The sequence below is a fragment of the Ambystoma mexicanum genome, chromosome 4q (genome assembly GCF_040938575.1).
Source record: "Ambystoma mexicanum isolate Mex_15411 chromosome 4q, UKY_AmexF1_1, whole genome shotgun sequence".
Classification (NCBI taxonomy): Eukaryota; Metazoa; Chordata; class Amphibia; order Caudata; family Ambystomatidae; genus Ambystoma; species Ambystoma mexicanum.
In genome coordinates, this window is record NC_090928.1 from 535673516 (window position 1) to 535691645 (window position 18130).

Genomic DNA, 18130 nt, shown 5'->3' on the forward strand with positions numbered 1-18130 from the left:
AGCACCTAACTGTGCAGCGTCAGGAGTTACCCCAGTAGAAATTGCTCTGGAATGGGGAACCTAAGGGGTGACCCCGGTACCTTTAGCCCCTTGAAGGGGAACCTCGGAGGCTACTCTGGTTTCCATGTGAGATCCCTTTCGGGATACCTCAGGGCGAGCCCTGGTAAGCCTAGAGCTGTTAAGGCCCCTCCTGGCAACGGACGACCCCAGGAAGGAGTCACCCAGCCGGTGTCCGGTCAAATGTTCGAATCAAAAAGGATCGAATGACCTTTTGATCGACAGTAAAAGGACCGAAAAAAAGGATCACATTTTTTTAACATTTATTTATATCTTTTTTTTTTGTTTAGCATGTATAAAAAAACTGTTTTATAAATGGAAAACAGGGGGATCGGGGGGAAAACCCCCATAAAAAATAAATGTGATACTTTTTTTCGGTCCTTTTATTGTCGAAAACAAGGCATTCAAGCCTTTTGTTTTAGAACATTTGACCTATAACCCACCCGGCCGGGGTGCCCTAAACAGTAAGGAACTTACTAGACAATTCCTCTTGTCGAACTGCTCCAGGTGAGCCGTAGGTAACTGCTGGAACACGTCCTCCCACCTGAGGAGCCTGCACTGAAGTGCCCGAATGGATAGTGAGTCGCAGTAGAGACATGAATCCCACTGATGTTCCGGCCCTAAATACTCCAGACGAAAGGAATGAGGATCGGCCTCGGGAAGCGACGCTCGCAAGAAGAACAGGACACGAAACCCTGATGCTCGGGCATAGAATGAGATGAATGTCCGCGGAACCGGAGCAGGAAGTGTGAAGGACAAGATGCGAGAAACAAAAATCCCTACAATGCAAGTGCGTCGGACCCCAACCATGCGGAGAAAAGGACTGAAGGCTGATGCGCTGGATGGGGCTCAGGAAGGCAGGGCTACAGCCACTTGCGGTGGTCCCATGTAAAAATGAAGAAGAACACAAAATATTTTTGGATGCTTCAAAAAGTGTTCTGGTCCCGTCTCGTAGGACGGAATGTCCCAAAGGACATGGCAGAAAGGGGAAGGGAAGTAGGAGTAAATAGAATGTATAAGGATTGATAGCTTGCGAGTGGGCCCCAGAAAAAATATTTTTTCTGTTTGGGTTGGGGGATCTAACAAGTTGTTTACATCATTTGATTTAAGTATGAATGAAGGCTTTTTTTCGAAACTCTGACCTTAAAGTGAATCAATCTTGATTAACTCCAACAGGAAGCACATAAAACATTTAAGAATGGATACACATATATAAATACATGGAGGACTTGTGCCAACATACTTAATTGGGTAACCCAGTTTGATTGAGACAAATAACTTTGTGGGCCCTATGTATTTACATCTGTGCACTAACATATGTATGCATTGGTGTCTACTGCATTGACATTAAATGGAGAGCAAGGCCCCGTTCCCATTTCCTTTTGAATTTTATCTGCAACTCTTTGTATCGTTTTTGTTTGTTTGTTTACCTCTGTTCTGGTTGCTACTGGTAAATGAGCAGATCTGATGTAATGCAGTAGATCCAAATGCATACGGATGTTCAAGCACAGAAATAAAGACATGTCAGTAGAGTGCTGTCAAGTTTCCCAGTTCCATGCACAACAAAGCCATCCGGTCCAATTTCCCTTGGAATTCTGAGATTTGTAGCTCTAAATTTTAAACTGGAAAGGCAAAACTACAAGTTTCAGAATTCCAAGGAAATATTGAACTGATCGCTTTCTCACACATGAACTGGGGGACTGGAGAGCTCCGCAGATAATGTGTGAATAAACAGAAGATTTCAAATTAATAACATTATGAAGCAATCCAACTACTGCACATTTCTTGTGTTTATGGCTGTGGAAAACAATTACCTCTCCCAATTGAGCAGAAAATCAACGTTCACATCAGAGCCTTCTCCAAATACATCTCTTCCAGGAAGAAAATGCTTTCCTCTCACCAGCAAGTGTTCTGATATGATAGTGCCTAAGTCAGTGCTCGAAGTGGGCAGGAGCGGTGCTCCTCTACTTTTTAAAATTATGTTTTACTGTTTCTATACTTTGATTTTAGAAAGAAACTGTTCCAGAATGGCTTTGTTTTAAAATAAAAGTGTTGGAAGAAGTGCACTGCACTGAACATTCCCTTAAACAGCAGGCGCATTTGTTTGGGGGGTTGTATTGTGCATGCAAGGGGGCGCAGTGATTGGGTTTGTGGGAAGCAGGGGCGGGCCAGCAGGGAACCTAGTTCCACTACTACTTCTTGTACACCTCGAACTGGCCTAAGTGTAAGGACCATTTCTCGGCAAGACAGCCGTGATGGCCCAATGTTGCATCACATGTCATTTGTTGATGCAGTGCCCACCAGTGCATCCTCACAGTGTGTTGGGCAAGTCTGCACTGCATTGGTGCAGTGAGGAACAGGTGCTGCCATCAAGGTCCTGCTTTTTTTCGATGTGTAATTTGTAAGGATGAAACATCCCACACGGATATAGCGTAAGACATTAGGCCCATAGTAATTCCTCATCTTTCACCATTACATCTACCTGTTCTCTTTGGTGGATTTCCAAGGTAACGCCACGCTCTGTGATCCAGCGCTGTATCTTAAAAAGTTGCTTTGGTAAGAAGGTCAATCAAAAATACACTACCTTGTAGTGAAAGCCAAAATCGAAACTCATGGATGATGGTCGCAGTGTCCATATGTCTGAAACACAGATACTTACTGCTGGTGGCATGAACGTGGTACAAACACGTGTGCTATAATACAACAGAAACGAGAGACCACATGGCAAATGGCAGCCTTGCTTTAATTAAAGCACCCAGTCACAGCATTGTAAACACCCCTTCCGTAGGAGAAGGGGTTCAGTGAAGGCCCCTGAATGTGTACAGTACTATCAAGGAAGGGATTGGGGAGTGCCAGACGCAAGCATCTTTCACTAAAATAAATAATCTACAAAGTTCTTTACCAAAGTGGTCGAAACCTTTTTTCACAAATTCTAAAAAAGGGGGTCAAAAATGGAAATTGTGGGGTCCAATTATTTACAAACAGTATAAAAATGCACAAACCATTGAATTAAACAAGTTTCTGTAAAAAGAAGTTCAGATCGCCCAAGCGCAAACAGATCTCATCCAAAGTGCACAGGTGACTTTGCATTAGCTGAAAATTCTTTAAACACTTGTATTCAATGAGTGTAAAAAATATACAAAAGCAAAGCAACCTCCTGATAGCCATGTTAAGTTCTTTTAAGGAAATGCCACAGGCAAATTGAAAGGAAATAACCAAGCATTCATCTTTGGTAACCAAACGTTTGCAGCTACTGACATTTCAAGTAAGAAAGCATTGCCATCCCTATTTCCGTTGCTCATCAGAAACAAACCTCTGGCCAAATTACCTCTCTGGGAGCACAAGTCTGTGCAATTAGCTCTGTAGTGCAAGATCTTGGATTTTAAAACGTTCATAAAAACTTTAGAAAATAGAAATTAAAACCTCAGGCAGCGTAGTGCTCCTTCCTTCCCACCCTCGCCCCGTTACAAGTGTCCGCTGCATTCCACTTACAGATTTGCAGTACATTATTGGAATTCGTCTGGGGAAGGCCAATTCATTTGGAGAAGCATAAGCTCTTAAGCCCAAGCCTTCTTCAGACACAGGCTCAAGCGCTGTGTTGTGTTGTGCTGCACGGCAGCCGCAAAAAGTGCCATAGGGTTACCCCTCCCTCATTCTTGCCCTGACCTTAGAAATCCATACAAACGCCTTACAAATAGTACCAGAACAGACCATGTGCCAATGTTGCGTTCCTTCTGCCAAAAGCAAGATCACGAAGCCGCAACTCGCGCAAGCTTGCAGCCCTAGATCTTTACACCCCACTGCTAGCTTCAGCAAGCTGTGTTAGAAGATCTCTCGAAGCTTCATAGATGTACCCACAGACCAACCACCCTCTGCACCGTCAAAGCTTTAGCTACAGCTTCCGGGTGGATTCTTACTCAATTTTCAGCTTTCCAGTTCTTCTGCATGCTCAGAAGTCCACAACCAGACCTCCCAGTACCTGCAAGAAAGCTGTCCTGCCAGCTTTAGTAGCATTTGTTAAGTTTCACACACCATTTAAAGCATGTCTCCTGCCTAACTCGTCGGGGCAGCGCTAGCAATGCCTCTGCATGCAACTCGCGCAGCTAAAATCACTGGAACTGCGAAGTGCCGTGAACCGTGCAGTCTGGACATTACCTATGCGTTCCTTTAGCCTATTCTGCACTCCTATGCCCCCACCAGTAAGCAAAACCAAAAAACACACCAGTTGCCTTTTTAACTGTCTTCTGCTGAAGGGCTAGAACATGTCTCTGCAGCGTTCCCGCTCATTATTGCTGGCATGAGGTCTCTGATAACGGGGGCAACCACATCAACCTCCTCCGCGTCAAAAGATTCGTTGCTACCCGTGTCTGTGCGGCGCAACCCCCAAAGCAACTGGTTTCTGTTCTGCAAGTTCCGTAGTGCACCGCTGTCCACGGCATCAGAGGACTCTCCCTCCCCCTCGCAAATTACAGTCATGGGGCTGCTCTGGATACGGTTGCGTGCGTTATACTTGCTGCTTGCAGCGGATGGTGGCGTGCGGGATCGGCTGTACCGGGTGCAGGAAAGGGACATGCTCCTTGGCATTAGGCCCTCACTTTTGGCCCATTCCTCCTGAGCCCTCTTGTTGTTGCCTGAGGAGCCCAACATGGGGCTTTCGAAGAGCTCTGGCGAGCTTTCCGACCGGGACCGTTGAAACCTTGGGTCGGTGTTCTTCAGCATTTCGGCAGCAGACATGCGCGAGCTGTACTCTGTCCTGCTCCCTTTTTTCAAGAGCAACGCTTTGAAGTTGTCGCTGCTGGTGGCGGTCTTCCGGAGACTTCTTTGGATGGATCCAGTCTGCTTGAAGGTCAGACTTGGCCCAGCGCCCGTAGGTGTGACCGGAGGAGATGGAGAATGGTTTCTGGAGAGTTCATCGTCAGAATCCTTGCGTCCGAGAACCTTCCTTTTGGATCTGTGGCACAAGTGAGAAGACAATGAAAAAAAACATCAGTTTGGTTGACTCATTTTGGTACAATAAAGGAGTTAGCAGAAAACAATAACGATGGGCAAGAAAAGCATCCTGCAACGAGTTAAAGCAGTTATGTGCACCAGAAAGTTATTTTTCTGGCAAAACATTATTCCTGTGCGACTCCTGTTTCCTTGCACTTTGCGAAAGGCAACCACCTTATCACCAATATATTGAAAACACGCATTGGCAATTCCAACAGTGTTTGCTTTTGTGTAGGCATAGGAAAAGCATTTGTCAGGCACTGACATGATGGTATTAACCAACTATTCGTAGTAGAAGCTGCAAAATGGTAGGAGTGACTGGACATATAATAGCAGTGCCTGGCAAATTCCTAATAATTGTACATAAACCAAAACGGTTACCTTTGCCAATGCCCGTTTTAACAGGAAGTGAAGAACATGTATAGTGCTTATAAATCGTCTGGCTGGAGGCAGACCGTGTAAGACACTTTTCATTACAGCAGTACAGTATTAATTATAGCTCCAATTAAGTCATTAACTCGAAGACAACTTTGAAAAAACACTGGTAGGCACTTCAAGCACAGTGCTTGATAATAAAGCTTGATAAAACGAGCTCAAAGAGATCCCAGGAGGATGTGTTTTGGGCAGGGAGGGGCAGGAAGTGGGTTGAAATGCATTTAAGGACCGTAGGATCCATGTCCCGTGTCCTGCAACACCACTGATTGTCTCTAGGCAGGCTACTAGAACATGTGATGTAGCAGCTAAGAAACTGACCTTGGAACCAGGAGACCAGGGTTCTAACCCTGGATTCTGCACTTGACCTAAAATCATAAAAGGATGTAGAGGCCAATTATAAAGTGCACTATCTAGCCTTCTCCCAGCTGCGCGTCCTCACGGCCCTGCACCATCACACCCTGGCTTCTGTAATCTGCTACATATGACTCAACAAACCGTGCTGGTTTGGAAAAATAGGGAAAAAAGCATTTTGAATAATGACGTGTCACTTGCATCAAATAAAGTTTCCTCTGGTATGGACAAGGGAAACCACATCAATACCAAGTATCCCCTTATTTCTTACCCAGGGTGAGACTATTTCACGTAGCCAGTGCACTCTGGAAACCGAAATGCAGGGGCCCACAAGCGGGCATGGCAGAAGCAAAAAGGAAACCTGTAACGTCTACAGACGACAGCTCTTTTGGGGAAACCACACACCCATTTGGACACGCAACTGGTCATTTTAAAGATGGGGTCTACACGCACACAGCTTCTTGTCTCTCAAGAAAACTTGGCGCCTTCCAAAATGTGATCCTGTTAAGCTCTGAAAATCTATGAAGGCTGAGGCAACACGAAGGAAGTAGAGAACAGGGGTCGGGGGTCCTGGCTGTATAGTGTGAGGGTGCAGTAGTGTAAAGGGAATGTTGCAAATGAGTGGTCTATCTCTAATTGGAAGGTTTTCAATTAGAATACAAATCCATCAGTTACTAAAAAAACACACTTAAAAAGATGCAAGGCTAAAGTGGCATGCAGGAACTGGTGTGCATTCCACAACTTCTAGTACAGTCCTGTGCTATCCATGGCGGCCTCATTTTGTCCTTCTGTTAGAACTTTAAGGTGTTGAAAATGATACACACAGCACAGAATTCTGGAAGTGGATGCTCTTTGGCCCGATTGCTTTGCCCGGCCGAGGTGGATCGGGCAGGCCCACAGCGGGGCATGGGGAAAGTGCAGATGCCATGTCCCTCCCTGGCAGCAGGAGACGGGCATAATGTCCTTACTGCTGTCCAAGGCCCCTGCGTTACTCCTACTACCCAGCTGCATTCCCAGCCTCGCTGTCATAAAGGCAACAAGGCCATGGAAGCTAGTGGTCCTTGGGCAGCGCTGGCATGCTGCGCTTCCTGGCTGGCCCTCTACTCTACAGGGCTACTGTGGAGGCGGGGTGAGGATAGGGGTGCACAGGGGGGAACCCGAGTCCCATGAATGATTGATTGGGTATTTATAATGCACCTATACACAAGTGTTTCGAGGTGCAACAGTACAAGAGGGTGGGGGGAAAGGAGTAAAAAAATAAATAAACGTTCCTACTATGCCTTGTGGCATTCGGAATGTGCAGTGCAGTAAGAAGGGGGGAGGGGGGAGGAAGAATAAATAAATAATTTTAAAAAAAAGAGTGCCAGGTGAGGCCAGGTGGACCGTACCAGGGGAAAGCAGAAGAGAGTGCAGGTGAGGAAGGTCCACGAGCTAGGTGCGAAGTAAGGGGCTGAAAGGGCTACAACAGTGCAGGCCCAGCCAGGCAAGTGCAGGGAGAGAGGACCGGAAGGCCAAGTGCAGGTTGAAGGGTGAGGGGGTGGGAGATCCAGGGAGACGAAGTGCAGGGGTAGACTGGAATGGGGGGGGCTGGTGCCCTGAAGACTCTGAAGGAACCAGGCAGCTAGTCAAGAAAAAAAGAGAGGGACATTAGCAGGGGAGGGTGAGAGGGAAGGAAGAAGACAAAACGAAGGTCTTGAAAAGCTTCTGACACTTAAGGTGATCCTGCTAAATTCGAAGAGGGAGAGGGAAGCTTCTGCAGAGGAGAGACTTCTGTCCCCCCCCCCAACTCTCTGCTTGGAAAAACAAAGGACTGCAGAAAGTTGCAGCTAGATGGCCGAAGGTCTCTAGCAGGGAGGTATTTAGGGAGAGAGAGTTGGATGTAGAGGGAACCCGGGGCTCAGAAAGCCTTGTGGATGATGCAGGAGGTCTTAAACTTGATGCTCGCAACAACCGGGAGCCAGAAGAGAGATTTTAGGGCTGGAGAGATGCTGTCCCTGGGCTTGAGGGCAAGGTAAGTCTCGCAGCCGGTGTGCCTCCACTGGATTAGCTAAGGGGGCAAAGAGAAGAGTCAGACAGATTACAGAAGAGGCTGTTACAGTAGTTCAGCCTGGAGAAGACCAGAGATCTGGAGACGTTGAGTTTCAGGGGGAAGGTGAGGAAAGGGAGAATGCATCAGAGGAGGTGCAGCTGAAAGTGGCTTTCTTGGCAAGATCTGATGTGAGGGGAGTCGAAGATGACACCAAGGTTTTTAGCCTCACAGGAGGGTGAGGGGAGGTGGCCCATGGAGGGTGGCCAGAGTGTGGGAGGGAAAAGAGGGAGCAGGGGTCCCAATAATAAGGATCTCTGTTTTACTGGCATTAAGGTAGGGATTGTTAGCAGAGCACCATGCCTGAATAGCAGACAGGCAATCAAGAATGAGAGGAAGAGGAGGCTGAGGAGGGAAGCTTGAAGGAGAGCTGCACGTCATTCGCATAACATGAAGTTAGGGGAGAAGGTGGAGACCCTCCATCACCATGACTGCCCATCTGCCATCCAGTCCTGGTGCACCCCCAATGTTCTCTGCCTCAACGCCTGTATAACTGAGATCCTTCCCATTGGGACCCCTGCTCCTTCCTTCCTCTCACTCTGGCCCTCCTGCTCTGGTTCCCACCCCTGCACCATCAACTGAAGCCAGAAACCTTGAGTCCTCTTCGACTCCTCTCTCTCTCCTTTCTCCCTCACACTCTGGACATTGCCAAGAAGTCCAACTATCAGCTATTCCCTTTCAAAGGAATTCTACCTTTTCTCACTTTCCCTCAGAGGCTCAATGTGATTCAATCCCTAGTTCGCTCAACAGTCCCCTCCTGATTCTGCCTTCTTCAACTGTTCGACCGCTTCAGCTTATCCAGAATAGGGCAGCAAGACTTATCCCTGGACTCAAGCCCAAGGGCCGCATCTCTCCTGCACTAAAAAGTCTTCACTGGCTCCCGTTTGCCGCACGTATTAAATTCAAATCCCTCTGCATCATCCACAAGGCTGTCTGGGCCAGGGGACCACGGAATCTTCAACTTTATCTCACTGAATACTCTCCCTCTAGACCACTTCGCTCCTCTGGCACCAACTTCTTGTGTGTAAAGCGCTTTGCTAAACAGAGGGCAAGGGTGGGGGGTTGCTCGCTTCCCCCGCAGGCTCCCTCGTTTGGAAGAGCCTCCCCCTCTCCCTGCACCTTGAGCAGGTTCTTCTCAAATTCTGAAAGCTCCTTAACACTTTACTTGTTTCCTCCTCGTCTCCTCTGCTAATCTCACAGTTACCTTGACCTCCCACACCATTCTCCCCAGCTGTCTTCCACAGCACTTTGCATCTGCACACCCTCTGCTCTGGAGACTCACACTTACCACCCATGGCCCAGGCTGTGTAGCACTCAATCTTTTTTTTATGTTTTTATTTGGCTAGTTGATAAAATCAACCTTTCAAATTTACAAAACGTTACAATTCAATTCAGATAAAAAGATTTTTTTTCCAAAGTATAACTCTTCGATCAACAATACGTTAGACACAAAATTAAGACATCCATTGCCAGATCTAAATCTAATACAATTTTTTTTTTTTACAAGAACAAAGGAAATTAGCATCTCAACATGACAGATTAATTTGACAAATTGCATAATTGACAAAAATAACAGTTCAACATTGTACAAAATCATGAAGGAATGGTTATACTTCAGCCGAAACTAAAACAAAATCAATTGATTACACTTATGCATAGTATCTAGTACAAGCTAAATTTGAGGTAGTATGGTATCCAGGCATTCCTAGCACTTTGTCCATGTCTCACCCTCGAGCTCGGACTCCCCAACACTTATCCCCTCGTGCTTCTGCACTTGCATGTGCTGAGTAGTCACAAGGCATAGTAGGTTTGTCCCTCCCCATGTTCCCCCGCTGCTCGTAACATTGTGTTGTAATTGTATTTCCCACCCTCCCTGGCCAGTGGGCGCTTTGAAACAGTATGTTCTTATTGTATAAGCGTCTAACAAGCAAACAATAAATAAATACAATGAAAATAAGTGGGCTAGAGGAGCAAGGTAGATGTTGAAAAGCCAGTGCGAGAGGATAGAGCCCTGAGGGACTCCACAGGTGGAGAGTGAGATGGTGAAGACAAATGGGCCCAGTTGAACCTGCGAAGGTCAGTCCAAGAGGAAGGAGGTCAAGAAGTCCATAGCCAGGTCCGTGATACAAAGGGTATCGCAGAGCCAATTTATCATGGCTGGCTCCCCTATGGCAGTCAAGCCTCTTGCTCCTGCCTGGGTGACCTCCCTAGATGCTCTGTGTCCCTGGTGATGCTGTCGTCTCCTCTCATCAACCACCATCATCATCATCATCATGCTGGACCTGGCCCCATATGAGGAGGTAAGGGGTATACACCCGGGCATGTAACAGTAATACAGGAGTATGGGTGAGTTTGAGCATTTCATGGCATCCTCTAGCTATGAGTGTGGGGGTGTACCTTGGCATTTACTACACCTGGTAGTGGCGCAAGTACTTTGGAATGTGATGTACTGTAAAGTATCTGGGTCTTGTATAGTCCAACTACTGGTATTTTGGCGGGCCACTTGCCACTTGGTTCTGCAAGATTGGGTAGTGTGGAGGGGGGTGCGTACCAACAATATTCTCCCCATGAGCGTTATTAGGTGTGGGAATGGAATGTGGTGCGAGATAGGAGAGATTAGAGTGACAAGTGGGTTGCGGAGCGCTTCAGGAGTGACCACACCACTGCTGGGAGCACCTCTGTTTGATGGATGGAGGGTAAAATGGAAGGTAGGTATGCAGATGAGAAGAAAGATGTGGCTAGTGGCTGTTAATCACTGGCAATGAGAGGACCTGGAAATTTGATGGCAATTCTTGTGTATGCTGTGTGAATAGCTGGGCTTTTGAGGACAATACCCGGAAATGGTGGTAGTACCCGGACTTTTGAAGACAATAACTGGCGAACATGGGAGTACCTGAATTTCTCATGGCAATACCTGGCTTTGGCGTGAGTACTTGGGTTGTTTATGGTTAATACATTGCATATGATAGTAATACCGGTCCTATGATGCGACTACCTACGCATGTAATGGAAATAACTGACCAACGTTGGAACTACTTGGGCATAGAGTGGCAATATGTGGCCAGTGATTAATGCCTGGCAAATACCTATGCAATGTCTATACAAAAGCCCAAACGACTGGCTTGATAGTATTTATTAGGTGCACATATCTTGTCTGGATACTTTATATACTATTAGTACCTGGCGAGGGTCAATGAGATTGTTACAAGCAAGCTCATTGGCCCTCGGCCGGGGTTCCTTCCGTGACTGGCCACCATGGCAAGGGAAAAGGGACTACATGTAGTCCCTTCTCCTTTTCCATGGCGGCCATCTTGTTTGCTTACTCCAGTCGGCTGAATGGCCACCATGGAAAGTATGAAAGCGACTAACGTATAGTCTCTTCTCCCAATTCCCGGCAGCCATTTTTTTTTTCTCGAGTCGTTTAACGTTGCAGCAGTGTTTCTTGACTAGAATCAAATTGCAATTAGTACCCCAGTGCGACGTGCCGGGGTACCAATGCCTGGTAATGCTTCAGTTCACAGAGCAGAGAATGATACAGAGTAATGGAATGCGTCTTGAGAATGGTGCTGCTCACACCTTAAATTACTGAATAATCTCTACATTTGAAATGACAGAAAAACGCAAATCAGGGAATGAGTTTTGCCTGAGTCAACGTGAAAATAAGAGTGAGTCAATATTGACGTATTTATAGGAATATTAAATAAAAAACAAGTGTTACACTGACGCCAACGTTACTCTTAATTCAACAAAATCCCATTAATTTGCTAGTTAAGGGAGCTACACAACATTAAGTCCTGTGTCCCGAACAGGCTGCAGTGCAGCTACTGGCAAATTTAGTCAGAAACAATGTGGGTGAAATCATAGATATCATGACGATGTCTTGGTTCATGTTATGGGTGAAATCGCCAGTGATGTCTTTGAGGATGTACATTGTGACAATATATGTGCTGTCATTTGTAATGTTACACACGCCATTGTGAATGAGCACTTGCTGCACAACAGGGGCCCTGGACTTCGGGTTGCGTAGTAATCTCAGCTGGTGATATAAACTTGGCATCCCGTCAGCTGCAGTGTTTTCTATGGACACCTCGGCTGTTGTAATGTTACTCTAAACTTTCCATTTCAAATGGCAAGGCCTTGCACTTGAATTACCTTCCACTCTGCACATTCTCCTCTTCTTTCTTGCTAAGAAGTAGGTGGAGTTCTACTCCCCTCGAGGCAAGCACACTTTAAAACCTCTCCCTGCAGTGAGTGTTGATACTAAATACCCTGAGGCTGAAGACTGTTGTGGGGGAAAAGAGAGGATGACCTTTCAGTGAAAAGAAGCAGCCCTCGCCATACCAAGGACACAGAGGTGGGAGGCACACGGCAGGTACCGTCACAAATATTCTAAACAACATCCTCCCAATGGAGAAATGTGAGTTTGTACCCACACCATCACTGAAAACAATGGCTCTCGGCCAGCCATGCCAGCAGCTGGCGGCCCTAGAGGAGAGACCTACAATGCCAGCTCTCACCTCACACCCTTATGCATCAATGAATCCCCGCGCCACCTTTTTGATTTAGTCGCCAATGAAAATGGGACAGAGTAAGATTGACAGAGGGAATGTTGGGGCACAGCCTATTGACTTCTCGAGAGGATGGACTACTGGTAAGATAGCTCAGTGAGATAAGGGCTTTCCTCTGACAAATGTGCGCGACCAGCTGTCACAGGTTCAAACCGCACAGGGCCTATTCAACCATTGTGGCATACTATTGAGTTGGACTCAACTATTAATGCATAGTCAGGAAGAATCGTGGATGAACTATATAAAAATGTGATATTGTGGTTATATTATGAGGCACCCGCTAGCTGTAAGCAGCGGATACTCTTGCATTTAAATCTGTTAACACTGGTTGAGGAACGAACAAATCAGTATCTTAAAATGATCCATTGTCATTTTCTGGGCTTTCACAAATAAGCCTGAACCTTGAGCCAAGCCAGTCCCACTAAGCAAACTCAAGCATACACAGCCAGGTCAAAAAAGACCTGCTTGACCCAAGGTGAAATGAAGGATGTCCAAAGACACTGCAAAGCCTTCCGTCTCTATGCACTTAGGATCTCCGCTTTTTATCCAGAAAAAGTTGAACCAGTTATGCAGCCATGTCTGCCCAACGAAAAGAGTTTTATCCCGCTACAATATTAGTCTTCCTGAGATTTAACCAATCAGAAACCTAGAGCCTCTTACCAGGCCTCCAAATAGAGCACTTTCATATTTCTAGAGAAAGGAAATGGCAAAAGCATAGATTGCAGTTTCCGAATCGAACCAGTAGATGGCAGGATTATACACAACATGTGAAGGCCAGATTGATGCCGCAAAATGTCATCTTTATAAAAGAACAGCAGATCATCGGTTCTAAGCAGCGAGAGAAATGTGTGCGTCAATCTGCTCCTTTTGAAGCCAGGCAGCCAAGAATGCGTCGAGACAAATCGGTGGCAAACATTCATCAAATAATCTGTGAAAAAATAAAATCTCTTTTAAAGATGTGAGCAAAAAAGGTGCAAGCCCTCCGACAATGGTACCGGAGCAACACGTCCAGAGAGCTCAACCAAGTGGAAAAGCCCCTAGCAGAAAGGGGGACATGGGGCTCATGGCACCACTTTGCAGCATGACGCAGTTCTTCTGCTGGAGAGGGCGTGGGATGCACAATACCACATTTCAAAAATATTCTAAACGGGTTTACTTTCAGAACTGGAGGGGTGGGGTGGAGTGGGCAGACTATTCAGAAATTGCACATTCAGGGAAAGCACAGGTTACCGGGATAGTGACCCTCCAACACATGCCTCCCTATAGTACATAGGGTGAAGTTGGCCATCTTGATCACAATTTACCTTTGAGACAAAGTCCTAAAGCATCGTTCAAGGGAAATGGAGGAAAGGGGTGAGTGAGAAAACTCCTCTGAAAAGGTTTCCGTCACTGAAAAGACCTCCAACTTAGTGTGAAAAACAGCAGAGTTTTACTACACTTTTCAAATAAAGCTACGGCGGCATACCGGATTCAAGAAGGTCACTTGCATATGAGGACATCTTGTGCTAGCCATTTTACTAGGATCTCCATCTTGTGGTAGCCATTTTACTAGGATCTCATCTTGTGGTAGCCATTTTACTAGGATCTCATCTTGTGCTAGCCATTTTACTAGGATCTCCATCTTGTGCTAGCCATTTTACTAGGATCTCACCTTGTGGTAGCCATTTTACTAGGATCTCATCTTGTGCCAGCCATTTTACTAGGATCTCATCTAGTGCTAGCCATTTTACTAGGATCTCCATCTTGTGCTAGCCATTTTACTAGGATCTCCATCTTGTGGTAGCCATTTTACTAGGATCTCATCTTGTGGTAGCCATTTTACTAGGATCTCATCTTGTGCTAGCCATTTTACTAGGATCTCCATCTTGTGCCAGCCATTTTACTAGGATCTCACCTTGTGGTAGCCATTTTACTAGGATCTCCATCTTGTGCCAGCCATTTTACTAGGATCTCATCTTGTGCCAGCCATTTTACTAGGATCTCATCTTGTGCCAGCCATTTTACTAGGATCTCATCTCGTGCCAGTCATTTTACTAGGATCTCATCTTGTGCCAGCCATTTTACTAGGATCTCATCTTGTGCTAGCCATTTTACTAGGATCTCCATCTTGTGCCAGCCATTTTACTAGGATCTCATCGTGTGCCAGCCATTTTACTAGGATCTCATCTTGTGCCAGCCATTTTACTAGGATCTCATCTTGTGCTAGCCATTTTACTAGGATCTCCATCTTGTGCTAGCCATTTTTCTCTCTTGTCACTGTGGCCTCAGGATTCAGTGTGGCCCAAGAAGGGCTCGCAGACCAAGGATGCAAAAGGGCAGACACGGAGTAGTATGGCGATCTTCAATGTTAGCTTCTGCCAGCAGTACGGACAGCGTTCAAGATGGGAAGAACAGCAGCAACGTCTCTCATGGTGGCCCAGGCCTGTCCCTTATTAGGGGCCAGTGCAGGTTGCAGGAGCAAAGCCCAGTGCCGGGGGGCTCTTAGCAAGCACAGTAGATGCTGCTGGAACCTGACCAATGCCCTGTCTTTATCCCTGTGTGTTGGTGCAGAGAGAAACAGGAAGGGGGCTTGGAGGAGCCACCAAGGAGACAACTGAAAGATGGGGAGGGGAAGGAAAGGTACATATGTACAAGGGCAATCAGATGGCAAGGATGGTAGTGCAAACTAGCTCAGTGTAAGAGAACCCGCCTGGCAGCCATTGCAAGGCAGCCCATAGTTTAGGCACTGGGGTCGAATGAAGATTCTGCCAGATAGGCCTAGTGGGAATGTGCGGGCCTGTGATGATTAGGCACCCTACATAATGTATCAGGGCTTGCTTAAGATTCCTGCCACGCAGCGAGACATCTGAATAGTGTGTACCCACTGCGCCTCGGGGGGCTGCAGGGAACTACGGCTTGCTCCTGATGTGGTGACGAAGACCAAGAAGGCAAAGGGGGAAAAGAGATGTAGGGCGATCAGAGCAGGACTCTTTACACTGTGCAGAACTAATGAAGACTCAGAGGTGAAGAAGAGGGAGGTGGGCATGAGATGGCAGGATTGACTAAGAGGAAGAACGACCTAAATCTCACTAGAGACACAACAAAAAAATAAACAAGACTGAGGCGAGAACAGTGGCAAGGGAGGCCTCTTTGCAAACCGTGGAACCAAGGATTAAGGCGCAGTGGCAGTGAGTAGGGAAAATAAGGGGGCTCTCCAGCATGTGAGCACCAGTAGGCCCCATGGTTAGGGCTAGGATGCCTGCCATTAGACAGTCAGGCTTTTGATAAAGCTGCTTTGTCTTTATTCTGTAGGGCAGGTTCGTTCCGTTTCTAAAACGGAATTATTTAGCATCAGTTAATTCCAGTCACCCTGAATGGCTCCAATACAATCCAATCCTGGCGCAATAGCACCAAGCTGGGCTTTCATGAGGATGCAGCAGTTCCTTGCTACTAATCTTCACCCCCACCGAAAGCACAGGCAGTTGTGTAACAAAACCAGCTAATATTCAGGCAGCACGCCTGCTTTTAAGTTGGAAAACGTCTCTAGCTCTTATGACAATAAGCCAAATGCAGAGCAGTCAACTATTCTACAAATTCTTACTCGATGATGCGTGGTTTAGGAAAGCCTGTCCTGGAGGCACTATTGCACCATGGGCCGGTTTTCTGTGCATAATTACCAGAATAAAGTTATCATTATGATTCTGTAATACGCCTTGGCTTCCCCCACCAAATAAGCAGTGGGGTTGCTGCCACCTAGTGGTAGGAATTGTGAAGGCATCATGAAGCAAGACAGACAAAGTTTAAACACAAGATATTTATTAACTTAAATGTCAGGATTGTTGAAGGCCTAACTTGCCCTGACTGAAACTAAGGAAAGTCTGAGTCAAGTTCAACTCAATAGTCTGCCTGTGTCCAAAACCTATTCTTGCCCTCACCAGTAGAACAAACAAATGTGTGGGGATGTCAAAGTCAAAATAAACAGTGTTCAACTTAAAGTTTTGAGCTTTTTCCAGCTCACAGTTTCCTCTCAGCTCCCCTTCACCTAGCATGAGGAAGTTCCACAAAGTCTTGAAGGTTATCTTTCTTTGGTTCAAAACAATATAGTTCAGAGTCACTCCTGGGGTTTCCTTCAAATACCACAATCCAAACAAAGGGGGGTCTTGAGACTCCAATCCCAAGACAACACGTGAACTTGACAAGTCTCAGGTTTCCCTTACCTAAAACTTCAATATCTCACACAGGTTCCTTGTTACTTTCTCCTGTGCACAAATTACATTCACTTGCTTCCCTTTATTTCTTTCGGGATTTAGGGGGTGCTCTTTGGGCTCTTCTGTTTTCTTCTTAGCCACCTCGTGACTCTACTACCAAGTGTCACACACCCCTTTTCGAATGGTATTCTTGTCACACTTTATTCACGCCTTAAGGTTCATTGTTTAGCCTTTTTTCCTTCTGCAACAATAATTTAGTGTTATTCAATTGCTGTTCAGAATTTAAGGCAGTCTTACACTGTTTCATTATATTCAACTTCAAGATTTGAGTTCGCTAGTTGTGCAACATGTATTCAGCGTTTAAAAAACAAACAATTAGGTTTTGCTTCATTTTACCTTTTTGTTCGGTATTCAATATGCATTCACTTCTGATTTCTTTTGTTGTGAAACACGTATTATATTCAGTTTCATGCACTATTCAGGGTTTTTGCTGGTTCCCTTCAAGGTTAACTTTCCTCTTTAGTTCAGTATTCAATGTGCATTACTTTTCAGTACTTAAATTACTTTGTTGAAGACATTCAAAAACATTCCTTTAAGGTTCGTGACCACTTCAAAAAACCCAATTTGTGCAAAAAGGAAGAATTCATAATGTTCAGAGACTTTCGAAAATTTGATTGTTCCTTTAACAAGGCACACGGCCACTCTGCCACATTGTACCAGTCTCAGGCCTCATTGCCAACAGCAGTTCACTTCATGAGACTCACAGTTACAGTAACACCGGATTTCTCGCTCTGAAAAACTCACCGGCCCACTTTGACGTCCTCTTCTATATAACACAGGCTTATGGCATCTTCCTTCCAGGGGATCTTTCTCTGCTCCTCAGACACCCTCGCAGCGCCACGGGAGAAAGAGCAGTCTTTTAAATGGAAGGAAGGACAAGCGCTCATTTGGTCTCCTTTTGCCTCGCCTCTGCCCCACAGAGCTCCTGCTGCCACTTCACACTCGCCCAGACCCTCGGCTGCTTCGGTCCTCGGTGTGCTTCTACGGCTGCCACACGGCTCACCACAGTTTCCATCAGCGTCTCGCCGCTCTCTCCTCCTTCCTGCACACGCCCCTTTTATACACCCGAGTTGTGTAAATGGGTTGCAGGTGTGAGACCTTTCCATTAATTGCCTGACTATAGTTAGACTTGTTAGCAAGACATGCCTGATCTTTGCAATGGCCCTCTTCCTCGTCTCAGTACCAAAGTGGTGCATGTTGGTGTGCATAATTCCTAGTCATCTCTTCCTCGTCCCAGTATTATCAAAGGTCTTGTGTGGAAAAATGGGTTGGGGGCGGGCTTAGAATAGCCCATAAAGGTTGGATGAGGGTTAAGTTTGTCATCAATGGGGAAAAGGGCATGTTTCTCTAAACTCATATTTAACCCTTTCCCCCCTTTTTCTGGTACCTGTGGACAG

The 18130-nt window shown here is 46.1% G+C and overlaps 1 protein-coding gene across 9 annotated transcripts in view; it reads right to left on the reverse strand.

Moving 5' to 3' along the window:
* Positions 1–2781: 2781 nt before the first annotated feature.
* NHSL1 (NHS like 1) overlaps positions 2782–18130 on the reverse strand; it is an 844536-nt gene continuing 829187 nt past the window's right edge. For all 9 annotated transcript variants that reach the window (XM_069608088.1, XM_069608085.1, XM_069608084.1 and 6 more), the window contains one exon: positions 2782–5008. In XM_069608088.1, coding sequence (XP_069464189.1) covers positions 4291–5008 — 718 coding nt within the window. In that variant the 3' untranslated portion in view covers positions 2782–4290. The remainder of the gene's footprint in view (positions 5009–18130) is intronic.